The sequence below is a fragment of the Papio anubis genome, chromosome 7, assembly GCF_008728515.1.
Source record: "Papio anubis isolate 15944 chromosome 7, Panubis1.0, whole genome shotgun sequence".
NCBI classification, from domain to species: Eukaryota; Metazoa; Chordata; class Mammalia; order Primates; family Cercopithecidae; genus Papio; species Papio anubis.
Window position 1 is genome coordinate 3033379 of NC_044982.1, and position 17843 is coordinate 3051221.

The window sequence follows — 17843 nt, forward strand, 5'->3', positions numbered from 1 at the left end:
AGGCATGTGCCACCATGCCTCGCTAATTTTTTTTTTGTATTTTTAGCAGAGATGGGGTTTCTCCATGTTGGTCAGGCTGGTCTCGAACTCCCGACCTCAGGTGATCTGCCCGATTCGGCTTCCCAAAGTGCTGGGATTACAGGCGTGAGCCATTGCGTTCAGCTCTTTTTTTAGTTTTTGAGATGGAGTCTCGCTCTGTTGCCAGGCTGGAGTGCAGTGGCGCTATCGCGGCTCACTGCAACCTCTGCCTCCCGGGTTCAAGTGATTCTCCTGCCTCAGCTTCCCAAGCAGCTGGGACCACAGGCGCATGCCACCACGCCCGGCTAATTTTTAGACAGGGTTTTACCATGTTGGCCAGGATGGTCTTGATCTCCTGACCTCGTGATCCACCTGCCTCAGCCTCCCAAATTGCTGGGATTACAGGTGTGAGCCACCGCACCTGGCCTAAGAAAAGCAACTATTATATGTAGTCCAAAGATATATACGCTAAGTGTCCTCAATCCTTCTCTGCTCAATCTCGATGTGGCTTGATGCAGGGTAAGTGGATAAAATAATAAAGCCACTTCCCAATTTTGAAACTTTACAATAATATCCAATATCTAAAACTTATTTGAAAAGATTCTGGGCCTGGCGCAGTGGCTCACGCCTGTAATCACAGCACTTTGAGAGGCCAAGGCAGGTAGATCACTTGAAGTCAGGAGTTTGAGACCAGCCTGGCCTAGTCAAACCCCATTTCTATTAAAAATACAAAGATCAGCCAGGTGTGGTGGTGTGTGCCTGTAATCCCAGCTACTTGGGAGGCTGAGGCAGAAGAACTGCATGAACCTGGGAGACAAGAGGTTGCAGCGACCCGAGACTGTGCCATCGCACTCTAGCCTGGGTAAAAGAGCAAGACTCCATCGCAAAAAAATAAAAAAATAAAAAAAAAGAAAGAAAGATTCTGTTTGTATTACTGTAACATCATCATGTCACTTCTTCGGGGTCTTTCAATGAGGTAGTCTAAACAGTGTTGTCCAGGTATCTAAAGCATATGAAATAGTAGGAGCAGAGTATCTCTGCTATGGAGGTTGTTTAGCAACGTTATTAACTTGAGAGATTAGGTTTAGTCAGTGCAAACTAAGACAATTCTTCATAACCTTGTCTGAACAGTCTATAATTAATAACGAAAGCTAACATTTGTTGAGCACTCGCTATGAGTCAGTGCTATGTGGTTTAAGACTCACTGCAAACCTATACCATCACGATAGAATCATACAATTGAGGTGTAATAAAATCTTCTCATGCCTAGTTTACGCCAACCATTAGTCATGCCTGGAATCTGGCCATTTTTCGAGAATAACATCAGAAGGCAGAACAATTACAGCAGGAAGTACGCTGGCCTTCAGCACGACCAGTTCAAAACCAGTCTTAGAAAACTACTCCACAGGTGTTTGTGCCAAAGTAACAACTGGCCTTAACCTATGCTCCCCGCATCATTAACTTTATTGTTCCCACAGGAAAGCTGATAAAACAAAGATTGACCTAGTAAGAATCAATTAATAAAACTAATTTTCAAAAGAAAAAAGCTATTTAGATGGTGGCTGGGCGTGGGTTCCTGTAATCCCAGCTGCTTGGGAGGCCAGGGGTGGGTGGATCGAGGTCGGGAGATCGAGACCATCCCACAAGCTACCACGGTGAAACCCGATCTCTGCCTAAAATACAAAAATTGGCCGGTGATGAAACCCTGTAATCCCAGCACTTTGGGAGGCCGAGGCCAGGTGGACTCAGGATGGGGGAGGTGAGACCATCCCACTGCCATGGTGAAACCCCGTCTCCTAAAGAATACAAAAACTAGCGAGGCTGATGTGGCGGGCCGCCTGTAGTCCCAGCTACTCAGGAGGAGTGAGGCAGGAGAATGAGAGCAGGCTGGACTTGCAGTGACTGAGATCCGGCACTGCCTCAACCTGGGCGACAGGCGGAGACCTCAAATCCTCACAAAAAAAGAAAAAGAAAAAAAAGAAATACAAAAGAATTCTTGAGCCCGAGGTGGCAGGCATATAGTCAGAAGCTGCAGGGGAAAAGAACTAGAGGCAGGAGAATAAGCGTAGTCAGGAGAAGTGGAGCTTTCTGGTGAGCAGGATCATCACTGCACTCCAGCCCTGGGCCTGAGTGAGACTCCATCCTAGAAAATAAATAAATAAAAATAAAGGCAATTATATTACCTACTGACAAGAGAAAAATATACATTTAGTAAGCCTAAAATATCCATTTAGTAGGATTCAAAGAGGTAGTAGACTTAAGTTATGTGGAGTCTTTGGTTTAAACCTTTACACAGTTTTAAAAAAATCCAATACATCCACATTCATTCTCATGTTGGGAATTCATGGGTGAGGAAAACCCCGTCTCTACTAAAAATACAAAAAAATTAGCGAGAGGGCCCGCAGTGGTGGTGTGCATGCATAGTCCCAGCCTCAGGAGGCTGAGGCAGGAAGAATAAGCGTGAACCAAGGTGAGCCTGCAGTGAGACGGATGGCCACTGCTCCAGCCACCAGTGACCATGGGAGCTCACGTCAAAAAAAAATTCTAGCGCTGAACACTCTATTATAAAGAGAAACAGTTAAATATTTAAGGCTAAAATTGGAACTTAACGTATTTGTTTCAGAAGTTAACATAGGTCCAGGCATCCTGCAGCTCACCCATATTTTAAATTAGTGAAGAAATAAGATACATGGGTGGGTGAAGAGAGGGAAAAGGAACAATTTGCAGGAGTCCTCCTATTGCGGAAGTAGGTGTATCTCACTGAAGACTCAAGCATCAATTTTAAGGGAACGTTGTCACATTTAGTGCCTTAACTAAAGTTGTCAACCCTAATAATTTTCCAGTCTTTTAATTCATTTATAAGATAGGAAAGGAAAATACAAATATTATTAAAACAATGGGCCCTGTCTTTTAAGGTTTGGCGCTGAGACTCTCTTTTTTTTTTTTTGGAGACGGAGTCTCGCTCTGTCGCCCAGGATGGAGTGCAGTGGCTGGATCTCAGCTCACTGCAAGCTCCGCCTCCCGGGTTTACGCCATTCTCCTGCCTCAGCCTCCCGAGTAGCTGGGACTACAGGTGCCCGCCACCTCGCCCGGCTAGTTTTTTTTGTATTTTTTAGTAGAGACGGGGTTTCACCGTGTTCGCCAGGATGGTCTCGATCTCCTGACCTCGTGATCTGCCCGTCTCGGCCTCCCAAAGTGCTGGGATTACAGGCTTGAGCCACCGCGCCCGGCCGAGACTCTCTTTGGCTAAAGAGAAAGACGACACCTTCAAAAGCAAAGTATTTCAACGACTGATGCTAAGAGAAGCAATGAGACAGGTCAGGATATGAAAGAGTCGGCCCCAACAAGGCACTTGTCTCCAGGGGGAATGCAGAAAGGAAATGATGCCAAAGAAATTAAAGAAGTCTTAAATACTATTTCCAAAGAGTGAAACAAAAAAATTTTAGGAAAAGAGAATCAGAAGACACAGGCATATATGCATGTGCCTGGTGTATGCTGCTACGTGTAGCACAGGATGGGAGCAGAGAGCAGATCTTAGTCTTACTTAACACCCTTGAGGAGACTGACTCTGCACCTCAGAGAGTCACATATCCTAAAGTTCAGAAGGAGCTTGGTAGCGCACTTTCAGAATTTAGAAATAGTAAAGGTAATGAAACAACCTTTTTTTTTGAGACGAGTCTTGCTCTGTCACCCAGGCTGGATTGCAGTGGCATGATCTCAGCTCACTGCAAACTCTGCCTCCCGGGTTCAAGTAATTCTCCTGCCTCAGTCTCCCTAGTAGCAAGGACTATAGGCGCCTACCACCACACATGATTAATTTTTGTATTTTTAGTAGAGACGGGGTTTCAACCATGTTGGCCAGGCTGGTCTTGAACTCCTGACCTCAAGTGATCCACCCACCTTGGCCTCCCAAAGTGCTGCGATTACAGGTGTGAGTCACTGCGCCTGACCACGAAACAACATTTCTGTAGTCTTGTAGAATAAAATCTATAACATCAGAAACTTCTAATTAAGTCTTCCATTGATATTTTCTATTAAGTCACTTTTGAACTAGAAGAAATTTGAGAGTTAAGAACTGAACTATGATACAAATCTACCAGAGAGTAGACTACTATTAAGAAATACGTGGCCGGGTGCAGTGGCTTACGCTTGTAATCCCAGCACTTTGGGAGGCTGAGGCGGGAAGAATATGAGGTCAGGAGATTCAGACTATCCTGGCTAACATGGTGAAACTCCATCTCTACTAAAAATACAAAAAATTAGCCAGGTGTGGTGGCAGGACCCTGAAGTCCCAGCTACTCAGGAGGTTGAGGCAGGAGAGTTGGCATGAACCCGGGAGGCGGAGCTTGCAGTGAGCCAAGATGGCGCCACTGCACTCCAGCCTGGGCGACAGAGCGAGACTCTGTCTCGACAACAACAACAACAACAACAAAAGAAATACCTATACCAATCATTATCTGTAAACTACCCCAGCTCTATACTCAAGTTCTTAACAGTTTTTAATCATAAGAAAAAAGACAATGTTAAAACACATACACACATACGAGTCAGAAAAGAGAACAAGAGAATGTAAATATTGCTAAAAATTCAACGAATAATAACCATAATCTTACAGAACAAATGTTACTCCTCATATCAACTCAATCCTAAGTGGCCTATGGAACAGGGAAGCAATAAGCAATTTGGTACCAAGGATGAAGGAGGAAAGAATTTTTGATTTTTGATTAGGCTATCATAAAATGTAGTGATCAAACATTTCATTTGACTAACGAGATCGAACATTTCGTTTGACTAATGAGATCAAACATAGGTTAGGAACAGAACCTTACACTGTAACAGCAGAAAGTAAATGTCAGAACAATTCTGATACAAACAACGTTCAAGTTAAAAGAATGATGTACACTTATTGCTCTTCCAAAAACAAAGAAGGAAAATCCATGCCAGTCTGGGAAATTTGTTCTGAACAGAGTACAGCATATTTCACTATTCTCTACCAATCTCACTTCTCTTTTTTTTCTCTCCACCCAGAAACTAATCCCCCACCTCAGAGTCTCTAGACCTACCTAATCCCATTTTACTGACTCTACTTATTTCAAAACCCCAAGAAAATGGTGTGCATGATAGGATGCTCTCTTTATTGACATGTAACATCATTGTCTTTTTAAAATCACGCTCATCCTATATATGCTTGCTATGCAGCCAAAATAAAAGCATTCAGCAGCCTGGACTCTCCACTTCTCTTGGCTTCCAGTGTTTCTATTTACACTCAGCCATCTGGACTCTTTGGTAAACTGTGGACCTTTAATGCTGCCTGGTGCTGTACATTCTCCCAAGGTGTGGCTCTCTGCCTCAGGTCTTCATCTTCCCCCACTTTCAGCTTTTGTTCAAATTACTAATGTGCACAAGACAATCTCCATTTCCTTATTCACTGTTCTACAACATAACCACAGCTTACTATGTACTTCCTCTAGGAAACCTCCTGGGTTTAACTCAATCCTTTTAATCATCATACACAGCCAGGCAGGAGGATGATGCTCTGGACAACAAAAAGAATTTAGTATCTTGCTAAAAATTAGTATACAAATTTAACTTACCTTCAGAGAATACTTACAGTTTAATTTCAAATGATTATAGAAACAAAGCAGTAAACAACATGCTTCCATTTCTCTTGGGAAAAACAACTTTTCTTACAAACTGGTGGAATTTCCTACCTGTTTTCTTTGCCATTCTGAATCACTGAGTGTCTATCAGCTGTAGTTCTCTCACTGCAAACGTAAGTATTTCGCCGTGTCATTCCACCAGATGCTGTGTTACTCTATAAAAAAGGGCATTTTTGTCTTAATTTGGTAAATACAGTACTATGAGAAAAAATGAACTTATCTACATAAATGGGAATACCAGTCTTCTATTTACTTATTTTTTGAGGCAAGGTCTTACTCTGTCACCCAGGCTGGAGTGCAGTGGAGCAATCTTGGCTCTGCCTCCCAGGATCAAGCAATCCTCCCACCACGGCCTCCCAAGTAGCTGGGAATACAGGCATGTGCCACCATATTTGGCTAATTTTTTTTTTTTGAGACGGAGTCTTGCTCTGTCGCCATGCTGGAATGCAGTGGTGCCATCTCGGCTCACTGCAACCTCCCCTTCCTGGGTTCAAGTGATTCTCCTGCCTCCGCCTCCCGAGGTGCCCAGCCTGACAACCTAATTTTAAAATGGGCACCTTCAATAGACATTTCTTTAAAAAAGCTATACAATGGCCGGGCGCGGTGGCTCATGCCTGTAATCCCAATAGTTTGGGAGGCCAAGATGGGCGGATCTCCTGAGGTGAGGAGTTCCAGATCAGCCTGACCAACATGGAGAAACCCCGTCTCTACTAAAAATACAAAATTAGCTGGGCGTGGTGGTATATGCCTGTAATCCTAGCTACTCAGGAGGCCGAAGTAGGAGGATAACTTGAACCTGGGAGGCGGAGGTTGCAGTGAGCCAAGATCATACCATTGCACTCCAGCCTGGGCAACAAGAGTGAAATGCAGTCTCAAACAAAACAAAACAAAACAAAACCAAGCTATACATATGGCCAAGAAGCACATGAAAAGATGCCCAATATCACTGGTCATTAAAGAAATGCAAATCAAAACCATGAGGTACTTCTTCCTACCTACTAGGAAAGCTTTAAATAATAAAATAATAATAATTATTAATTGTTGGCAAGAATGTGAAGAAAAGAGACTCTCACTATTGCTGGATAAAATGGTACAGTTGTGAGGAAAACCGTTCGGCAGTTTACCAAAAAATTAAACATGGAGTTACCATATGACTCAACAATTTTATTCCTAGATATATACCCAAGAAAAATGGAAACACAGCCAGGTGCAGCGGTTAATGCCTGCAATCCCAGCACTTTGGAAGGCTAAGGCGGCAGGACTGCTTGAGCCTAGGAGTTTGAGACCAGCCTGGCTGGGCTACACAGGGAGACCTCATCTCTACCACAACAAACAAACAGAAAAAATAAGCCAGGCATGGTGATGCATGCCTGTGGTATCAGCTATTTGGGAGGCTGAGGTGGGAGGATCTCTTGGGTCTGGGAAGTCAAAGTTGTAATGAGCCATATTTGCACCATTGTACTCTAGCCTAGGTGACAGAGCGAGACCTTGTCTCCTCCCCAAGAAAGAAAAAGAAATTAAAACATAAGACCACATAGAAATTTGTACACAATTGTTTACAGTAGTATTATTCATTTTAACAAATACATGGAAATAATATAAATGTCCATCAACAGATGAACAGTTAAATTGTGGCATATACACAGAATGGAATATTACCCCCAAAAGAAACAAACTACTAATACATGCTACAGGCTGGGCATGGTGGCTCACGCCTGTAATCCCAGCACTTTGGGAGGCTGATGCGGGCAGATCACCTGAGGTCGGGAGTTCGAGACCAGACTGACCAACATGGAGAAACCCCGTCTCTACTAAAAACACAAAATTAGCCAGGCATGGTAGTGCATGCCTGTAATCCCAGCTACTCAGGAGGCTGAGGCAGGATAATTGCTTGAACCCAGGAGGCGGAGTTTGCAGTGAGCCAAGATCGTGCCATTGCACTCTAGGCAACAGGAGTGAAATTCCAAAAAAAAAAAAAAAAAAGAAAAAAAATATATGCTACAACTTGGATGAATCGTGAAAACATTATGCTGAGTTAAACAAAGAAGCAGACACAAAGGGACACATGTGAAATGATTCCATTTATATAAAATATTCAGAACAGGCAAATCCAGAGAGACAGAACACAGACTGGTGGTTGCCAGGGCATGACGGGAGGGGAGGGGAAGGGAGGGGAAGGGAGGGGAGGAAGGGAGGGAGGCGGAGGAATGATGGAAGTGATTACCTAAGAGATACAGGTGTTCTTTTTGAGATGCAGCCTGCTCTCTCACTGAGGCTGGAGTGCAGTAGAAGCCATCTTAGCTCACTACAACCTCACTCCCGGGGTTTCAGTGGTCTCCTGCCTGGCCTCAACTGCTCAGGATTACCTGGCGCTTCTCTCATGCCTAGATAATTTTGTATTTTCAAATGAAATGAGGTTGCCATGAGTGGCCAGGCTTTGGTCTCAAACATGAACAAGTCTACCTGGCTGCCTCTAAAAAAGATGCTGGGATTACAAAGGCGGCAGGCTCCTACGTCTCTCTTTGAGACAGGGTCTTGCTCTGTTGCTCAGGCTGGAATATGGTGGTGTGACCAAGATTCACTGCAGCCTCAACCTCCTAGGCTGAAACGATCTTCCCATCTAAGCCTCTCAAGTAGCTGGTACTACAGGTATGCATCATCATGCTCAGCTATTTTCTTTTTAAATTTTTTCATAGAGATGAGGTCTCACTTTGGTGCCCAGGCTGATCTCAGATTCTTGGGTTCAAGTGATCCTCCCACCTCAGCCTCCCAAAGTGCTGGGATTATAGGGGTAAGCCACTGTGCCCAGCCTAAACAGATGCTCCTTCTGGGGAGCTGAAAAAGTTCTGAAACTAGAGAGGTGCTGGTTGCACAATACTGTGAGTGTACCAAATGCCACCAAATCGCCCACTTTAAAATGGTTAATCATTGTCATGGGGATTCACATGAATTTAACTTCCAAAATAAAAAACTAAAAAGCAAGGAACAACTCACAGCTATGGACATTTTTTTAATTTTTTGAGATGGAGTCCTGCTCTGTCACCCAGGCTGGAGCACAGTGACACAATCTCAGCTCACTGCAAACTCCACCTCCTGGGTTCAAGCAATTCTCTTGCCTCAGCCTCCTGAGTAGCTAGGATTATAGGAGCGCACCACCAAACCTGGCTAATTTTTGTATTTTTAGAAGGGATGGGATTTCACCATGTTGGCCAGGCTGGTCTCGAACTCCTGACCTCAAGTGATCTGCCCGCCTCGGCCTCCCAAAGTGCAAGGATTACAGCCACTGTGCCCAGCCATAGCTATGGAATTTTATCAGATAATTTTTTTTTTTTTTTTTTGAGGCGGAGTCTTCACTCTGTCATCCAGGCTGGAGTGCAGTGGCACCATCTCGGCTCACTGCAAGCTCCGCCTCCCGGGTTTGTGCCATTCTCCTGCCTCAGCCTCCCGAGTAGCTGGGACTACAGGCGCCCGCTACCGCGCCCAGCTAATTTTTTGTATTTTAGTAGAGACGGGGTTTCACCGTGTTAGCCAGGATGGTCTCGATCTCCTGACCTCATGATCCACCCGCCTCAGCCTCCCAAAGTGCAGGGATTACAGGCGTGAGCCACCGTGCCCGGCCTGTATCAGATAATTTTTAAACAAAGATAAAGCAGTCACTTTTACTACAGCATGAGCAGACCATGTACACAGGAATCCCGAAGATTCATGGGAGAAAATAATGTTGCTAACTACCTTTTTTCCTTTGTAGGTAATTTAGTGTGGGTGGACTGATAATACTCATGATTGACTTGCAGAAGGGCAGCGTGCAGACAAGAGCAAAGGGGAAGGGAGGTCATGAAGGCAGGGAACAATGCCCTCGTCTTCTCTGGTAATTGTCAATAAACACTGGAGACTGAATTGTAACTGCAGGAGTATGGAAACAACAGTCCTATTTTATGGCATTTGGAAGCCAAAATAAACTTTTCACACAGGGTTTACTCCGACTAAGCATAAGGTCAGAGGATGAAGCACGTAAAGCCCCTTGGGGTCCTTTATGCACCCAGTTCACAATGGAACAATGAAGGGCTTTCAAAGAGAGAAACAGGGCTTCTCCATAGTCTCCTCAGTCCAGCGTTTTTCTGGAGTTGGAGGCAGGGCTGCATCATTGTTAATTCTGTAGGGAAAAATGTGCTTATAGAATAGTCTTAAGATTGTTGACTCTCTGAAAATTATTTAACAGGTTAGATAGAACACACTTCAATACACAGAAAAAAGTTTCTGAAGCTGAATGGATGCAATTTAATGTAGTAAATATTATCTATTTACTGGGGAGATTTTGTTACAGGTAGGGATTAAGAGCTGGATTCAGGCTGGCAGTGTAATTTCAGGCAATTACCCAACTTTTTTTCACCTTAAAATGTAGCTAATCCATGAAAAAGCACTTAGCATGGTCCTTGGCACATGGAAGGAACTCAGCCAACACTCATCATCATTAGAGCCTTTTAAAGACTCAGTGTGAACACATCTTTGCGGCACTGGCAGTCAGACTTCCCCATGTATGCACAGTAGGCTTCTGTCAGCACTGTCATTGTTTTCATTCACTTCCTGTTAGACTGAGGTCTTTCCATGTCTCAGCACCTGACAATCTAAGGTTCAGCAGATGTCTGTGAAATAACTGGAATCAGCCCTTGAAATAAAGGACCTATCACCATCTAGTGTCTATGGTGGGTGTGCTATGCTCTGAATGCGTCCCCTCCAAAATTCATGTTGAAGCTTTATCTCCCATAGGAGAAAACAGTATTTGGAGGTGAGTCTTTTAGGTGTTTAGGCCATGAGGGCTCTGCCTTCATGAATGGATTAGTGTCTTTTTTTTTTTTTTTTGAGAAGGAGTCTTGCTCTGTCGTCAGGCTAGAGTGCAGTGGCGCGATCTTGGCTCACTGTAACCTCTGACTCCCGAGTTCAAGCAATTCTCTGTCTCAGCCTCCTGAGTAGCTGGGATTACAGGCATCCGCCACCATGCCTGGTTAATTTTTGTATTTTTAGTAGAGATGGGGTTTCACCATCTTGGCCAGGCTGGTCTTGAACTCTTGATCTCTTGAACTCCACCCACCTCGGCCTCCCAAAGTGCTGGGATTACAGACGTGAGCCACTGCTCCCGGCTGGATTAGTGTCTTATAAAAGGGCTTGAGGGGGTGAGTTCACCCCTTCTGTCCCTTCAGCCACATGAGAACACAGCATTCGTCTCCTCTGGAGGATGCCAGCACCAAGGCACCATCTTTAAGCAGAGAACAGAGCCCTTGCCAGACACGGAACTTGCTGGTGCCTTCATCTTGGACTTTTCAGCCTCCAGAATTGTAGGAAATCAATGTCTTTTCTTTATAAATTAGCCAGTATCAGGTATTTTGTTACAGCAGCAGGAATGAACTAAAAGAGTGTCAACAATAAATACCTACAATGCAGCAGGTAGGATTTCTATAGGTTAAGATTGGGCATGGTTCTCTAGTGGAGAAAGCTTCCAGGCACGGGAGACCACAGGAGTAAAATGAACACCTGGTGTCCAGCCAGCTCCAACCTTACCACCCTAAGACCACTCTACAGTTCAACAACACTTACACTAGGGACAGTGGAGCTTTTCTTGCGTTCAGGAATATCCGCCTTATTGGGATTACTTGCATTCCCAAGCATGGGACTGGCTGGAGCAATTCCCTTTCCTCCAACAGCACTGCCACTTGACTTCCGAGAGGAAATTCCATCTTCTTTGAGGTCACTATCTGCGGTGCTGGTCTGACTCCTTTTCGGATACGCCACAACAGAAGGAATAGCTGGTCCAGCTAAAATAAAGAGTTCACTTTTTAAATGACTGAATATAGTTTCAAGTTTTATTTTGTGACAGTAACTGTATTTTCTAAGATGATCTAAGGTTGCTATTCACCTAAAAAAATGTAAAACAGTAAAATCCTCTAAGATGTTTCCCACTTATATCTAATGTTTGCCTTATGCAATGAATTCAATATTTAAATTTCACTTAATACCCCAAACTTTCTACTTAAAAAATAGTAAGTGTTTAGAGTTGTCCTTTGGAAACACCTTAAGGTGGTGGTACTGTATAGATTCAAACTAATTAGATGCACAAATAACAAGCAGAATCAACCAGTTCATCTTGCACATCTGAGTGAATTACATCCTCTTTTTGTAGGAGAGATGCCATCACCTTTTGGAAGAGAAAAGTATCGATTTTATGGGCTACTTCTTTTGAAGTTTTATCTTAGATCTTTTTAAAAGTGCTCATAATCTTCTAGATAAACAGGAGTTTGAGGAGACAGGGGAAGGTGTAGAAGCAGAGGAACCATGCAAGTAACAGGGAGGAAGTCGGTGGAGGTCACTAGTCATTCCTGCCACTCCAGGAGGAGTGTGTCCAGGGATATGTGCCGAGGGACATGTGGACGACAGACTGATGTCCTGTAGTAAACAATACAGAGACTCCAACAGCAGCACAGGAGATTCAGAGTGCAAAGAATTCTGGAAATGAACATGATAACTAGTGTATGCCTCAGATATGATAATCCAGTGGTAATCTTAAAGGACAGCATCAAATGCTCGTTTTTTTCTTTTTTTTCTTTTTTTTGAGACCGAGTCTAGCTCTCTCACCCAGGCAGGAGTGCAGTGGCTCGATCGCAGCTCACTGTAACCACTGCCTGCCAGGTTTAAGAGATTCTCCAGCCTCAGCCTCCGGAGTAGGGGAAACTACAGGTGCGTGCTGGCTAACTTTTTTTTTGAATTTTTTTTTTTTTTAGTAGAGACGGGGTTTCACCGTGTTAGCCAGGATGGTCTCGATCTCCTGACCTCATGATCCATCCACCTTGGCCTCCCAAAGTGCTAGGATTACAGGAGTGAGCCACCGCACCAGGCCTGTTTTTTCTAAGGCAGAAGAGAATTTATATTTTAAATATATTAAAGGTGGGAGGTGCGTGGTAGCTCACGCTTGTAATTCCAACACTTTGGGAGACTGAGGTAGGAGGATAGCTTGAGCTCAAGAGTTTGAGGCTGCATGTGGCTTGGGTGACAGAGTGAGAAACTGTCTCAATAAATAAATTTAAAAAACAAACAAAAAAACGGGAGTGGGGAGGAGCCAGTTCTTGGACAAAAATCTAAATGGCAAACCTATCTGGAACTGAATTAAAAGTAAATAAGGGCTTAATTTTATTTATGGGAGAACAACTAAGTTTTTGGTTTATTTATGGGAGAACAACAACTAAGCTTTTGGTTTAGTAATTTTAACATATAAAACAAAAACTTAACCAAGTACAGGGTGATATTAGCCTCAATGCGTATCTTTCTTCCCAATACCATGAGAGGTCTACTGACACTGTGAACTTTCAGGTTACTACTGATTTACTTTCAAACTTTTATTTGTTTTTAGAAAATATAAAACCTTTTAAGATTTGAGATTCTGAAGAGAAACAGACATTGATCTAATCCACTGACCTCGTTCAGATTTCCCCAGTTTCACTTGTACTAATTTGTAAGTCTGTGTATTTCATTCTATACCCTTTCATTACATGTTCAGATTCATGTGGTCCCCACCAGTCAAGATACAGAATATTTCCATCTCAAAGACCCTATCGACTACCCTTTCATAGCCACAGCCACTTCCCTCTTATTTTAACTCCCTTTTGCTAAACCCCTGCAACCACTAACCTGCTTGTCATCTATAGAATTCTGTCATTTCAAGAATGTTACGTGAATGGGCATCCATGGAATGTAACCTTTTGTGTACTTTCACCCAATATAATTCCCTTGAGATCCGAGTTGTGTACATGATAGTTTGTTCCTTTTTTTTTCCCCCCAGACGGAGTCTCGGTCTGTGGCTGTGGAGTGCAGTGGCGCGACCTCAGCTCACTATAACCTCCGCCTCCCAGGTTTAAGCGATTCTCTTGCCTCAGCCTCCCGAGTAGCTGGGACTACAGGCGCCCGCCACCACGCCCAGCTAATTTTTTGTATTTTTAGTAGAGACAGGGTTTCACCATGTTGGCCAGGATGGTCTCAATCTCTTGACCTCATGATCCACCCGCCTCAGCCTCTCAAAGTGCTAGGATTACAGGCGTGAGCCACCACACCAGGCCTGTTCCTTTTTATTGTGAGTAGCAGTCCACAGTATGGATGTGTTACACAGAAATTTCTTTTTCCTTTTTTTTTTTTTTTTTGAGATGGAGTCTCGCTCTGTTGCCCAGGCTGGAGTGCAGTGGCACGATCTTGGCTCACTACAAGCTCCATCTCCCGGGTTCACGCCATTCTCCTGCCTCAGCCTCCCGAGTAGCTAGGACTTACAGGCACCCTCCCCCAAGACCTGCTAATTTTGTTTTTGTATTTTTAGTAGAGACAGGGTTTCACCATGTTAGTCAGGATGTTCTTGATCTCCTGACCTTGTGATCCACCTACCTCGGCTTCCCAAAGTGCTGGGATTATAGGCGTGAGTCACCGCAACTGGCCAGAAATTTCATTTTTATGTAATCAAATTTGTAAGTCTTTTAATTCATGGGTCTGGTGTTTGGGGTGACAAAAACACCTTCACCAGTCCAAGTTATAAAGCAAATAATCCCATGTTTTCTTTCAATATTTCTAGAGTTTTATTTTTTATATTTGTATCTTAACTCCAATTGGAATTCATCCTTGTATAAGATGTGAGAAACTGATCCAAATTAATTTTTTTTTGAGAACTACCAAATTGCCCCAACACCACTCATTGATTGGTAAACAGTGATTTTTTTTTCTTCCATTTTTTAAAAAACAAGCTAAAGAACCCCTTGAAAGTCAGATGAAGATCACCATTCACAGAAAAAGTGTATACACACATATGGGGTGTTCACACGTGGGTCTCAAATTAGGAAGGACAGCTACAAATTACATTGTGGCTTTAGAGAAGAAGCAGGCACCCATGCAGAGGTCAACATCCATAGGCAGGGAAAAAGGAAGAGAGAGGTGAGATGAGGCAGGATGAGGTGAAAGTTGGCCTGGCTATACAGGCTTGCCTGCCTTCAGAAATTCCAAGAAAGACGAGGATTATGAAAAAGCTACTCCAATGAAGTGTTTCAGTGGAGAAAACCAAAGGGCTGGAACCAGGAGGCTTGAGCTCTGCCCCAGGTGTTTCTCATTTACTATGTAACCTTGGGAGACTTGGTAATCTCTCTTGGTCTATTTCTTTAGACATAAAACAAGAGGTTTGATGAGTGTACAATACCATGTCTAAAGCTCTTTTTATCTCTAAATTTGAGCTGGGGGAAAAAAAGGCACTAATAATCCGGATAGAATCTATGTACCTAAGGAAGAACTTACTAACATATTCCTTAGAGAAATGTGAAAATCCTGTTGTCAGGTTTCTTCTAGGATTTAGGGACAATTTAAACCAGATGGTTTCAGGGCATTTAATTGCCATGTGGTCCATAGGCACTAGAAAACCTCGTTAGTGACTAACATGAACACAAAAAAGGCACACCTAGATCAACATGTCACCTACAAACGCTAGGAGCATAAATCCTGGTATCAGAATGAGTTCTGAGCTCTCAGTTATACCCTAGAATAGCAGGCACTGTAGATGGTTTACTAGTGATATCAGTACACTGTTGTTTCAGTCTAAACCATGTAGAAAGGCAGGCAACGGAAGGAAGAGAAATGGAAATCAAGCCAAGAGTCATCATTTTTAGTACAAAATCAAAGACTGTCCACACCTACAATACTCTGTGCAGTCCTAAGTGTCAAATCTCAAAATGAAAGTATTAAGATGGAAAATGTCCAGAGAAGAGAAATAAAATGAGGCCGAGCGCAGTGGCTCATGCCTGTAATTCCAGCACTTTGGGAGGCCAAGGCGGATGGATCACCTAAGTTCAGGAGTTTGGGACCAGCCTGGCCAAATGTGGTGAAATCCCATCCCTACTAAAAATTAAAAAATTAGCCGGGCATTGTGGTGCAGGCCTGTAGTCCCAGCTACTCGGGAGGCTGAGGCAGGAGAATTGCTTGAAACCAGGAGGCGGAGGTTGCAGTGAGCCCAGGTCGCGCCACTGCACTCCAGCCTGGGCGACAGGAGTGAAACTACGTCTCAAAAAAAAAAGAAATAGATTTGGTTCCTGCATCCTGGAATAGTAGAATTAAAGGAAATATCTGCAATGTTAACATTTATAGTTATGGGCGAGTAAACACACATGCTGGCCTCAGGACTCTGACACACAGGCTGCCTTGAAGGCAGAGCAACCGTAGAGCCTGGTAAGCCTATCCTTTGGGGGTCTTATGTCTCATAAAGGACTGGCTTCTAGGTGAAGTTTAAAAGGGAGGGTGGTTTAACCACACTAACAGCAAGAGTATGGATGAGAATGACACAGTAAAACATTTAAACCAATTAAGGCAAAACTGAGGTTCCATATATTCTCCCGGGCTGCCCTGTCCATTATGATAGTTACTGGCCACAACTGGCTATATATATACATATATATACACTACACTTAAGTAAAAAAAAATTATCATTATTATTATTATTTTTGAGATGGAGTCTCACTCTGTCACCAGGCTGGATGGAGTGCAGTGGCACGATCTTGGCTCACTGCAACTTCCGCCTCCCGGGTTCAAGCGATTCTCCCACCTCAGCTTCCTGAGTAGCTGGGATTACAGGCACATGCCACTATGCCCAGCTAATTTTTTTTTTTTTTGAGACGGAGTCTTGCTCTGTCGCCCAGGCTGGAGTGCAGTGGCTGGATCTCAGCTCACTGCAAGCTCCGCCTCCCAGGTTCACGCCATTCTCCTGCCTCAGCCTCCCGAGTAGCTGGGACTACAGGCGCCTGCCACCTCGCCCGGCTAGTTTTTTGTATTTTTTAGTAGAGACGGGGTTTTACCGTGTTAGCCAGGATGGTCTCGATCTCCTGACCTCGTGATCCACCCGTCTTGGCCTCCCAAAGTGCTGGGATTACAGGCTTGAGCCACTGCGCCCGGCCGCTAATTTTTTTATTTTTAGTAGAGATGGGGTTTCACCATGTTGGTCAGGATGGTCTTGAACTCCTGACCTCGTGATCTATACGCCTCGGCCTCCCAAGGTCCTGGAATTACAGGCGTGAGCCACCGCGTCCGGCCAGTAAAATTTTAAAAGGGTAAAAATCAGCCAGCCAGGCCAATTACAGGCTCCAACCTGTAATCCCAGCACTTTGGGAGGCCAAGGTGGGTGGATCATCTGAGGTCAGGAGTTCTAGACCAGCCTGGCCAACATGGTGAAATCCCATCTCTATTAAAAATACAAAAATGGGCCAGGTGTGGTGGTGTGTGCCTGTAATCCCAGCACTTTGGGAGGCCAAGGTGAACGGACTGCTTGAGCTCACAAGTTCAAGACCAGCCTGGCCAATATGGTGAAACCCTGTCTCTATTAAAAAATACAAAAACTAGCCAGGCATGGTTGTGCACACCTGTAATCCCAGCTACTCAGGAGGCTGAGCAGGAGAATCACTGGAACCTGGGAGATGGAGGTTGCAGTGAGCCAAGATCACGCCACTGCACTCCAGCCTGGGCGACAGAGCCACATTCCATCTCAAAAATAAATAAATAAATAAAAATAAAAAATAAAAATAAAAATAAAAAGGGTAAAAATAATTTCCTCAGTTCAAGTACTTGATAGCCGCAAGTGTCCAGTAGCTACTGAACTAGACAGCACAGATATACGAAACTGTAATGATCACAGAAAGTTCTACTGGATAGTGCTACTCTACAAAGTAAATCCAATGCAGAGGTGAAGAGAGTAAATAGAACTATAGAGTAAGTGCTGGGCATGGTGGCTCATGCCTGTAATCCTAGCACTTTAGGAGGCTGAGGTGAGAGAATCACTTGAACTTGGGAGTTTGAGACCAGTTTGGGCAACACAGTGAGACCCCCATCTCCATTAAAAAAAAAAAAAAAAAGAAAGAAAGAAAGAAGAAAGAAAAACTACAGATTAAAGCAGAGGTTCTAGAATGGCAAGTGGAAAGGTTTCCACTCAACTAAGCTTTATCCAGCAAAAATCTACTGAATGTACAAAGAAGAACAGAGCCTTGAAGTAATATGTAATCATGGAAGCACCTGCAGGAACACTAAGAAAAAATGCTGACCAGGCATGGTGGCTCATGCCTGTAATCCCAGCACTTTGGGAGGCCGAGGCGGGCAGATCACTTGAGGCCA

The 17843-nt window shown here is 43.9% G+C and overlaps 1 protein-coding gene across 15 annotated transcripts in view; it reads right to left on the reverse strand.

Annotated features, from left to right (window-relative positions):
* MARK3 (microtubule affinity regulating kinase 3) overlaps positions 1–17843 on the reverse strand; it is a 116007-nt gene that overhangs the window by 19664 nt on the left and 78500 nt on the right. For all 15 annotated transcript variants that reach the window (XM_003902310.2, XM_003902308.2, XM_003902311.2 and 12 more), the window contains 2 exons: positions 11271–11488; positions 5730–5833 (listed from right to left, as the gene is read on the reverse strand). In XM_003902310.2, the coding sequence (XP_003902359.1) occupies positions 5730–5833; positions 11271–11488 (322 nt within the window). The remainder of the gene's footprint in view (positions 1–5729; positions 5834–11270; positions 11489–17843) is intronic.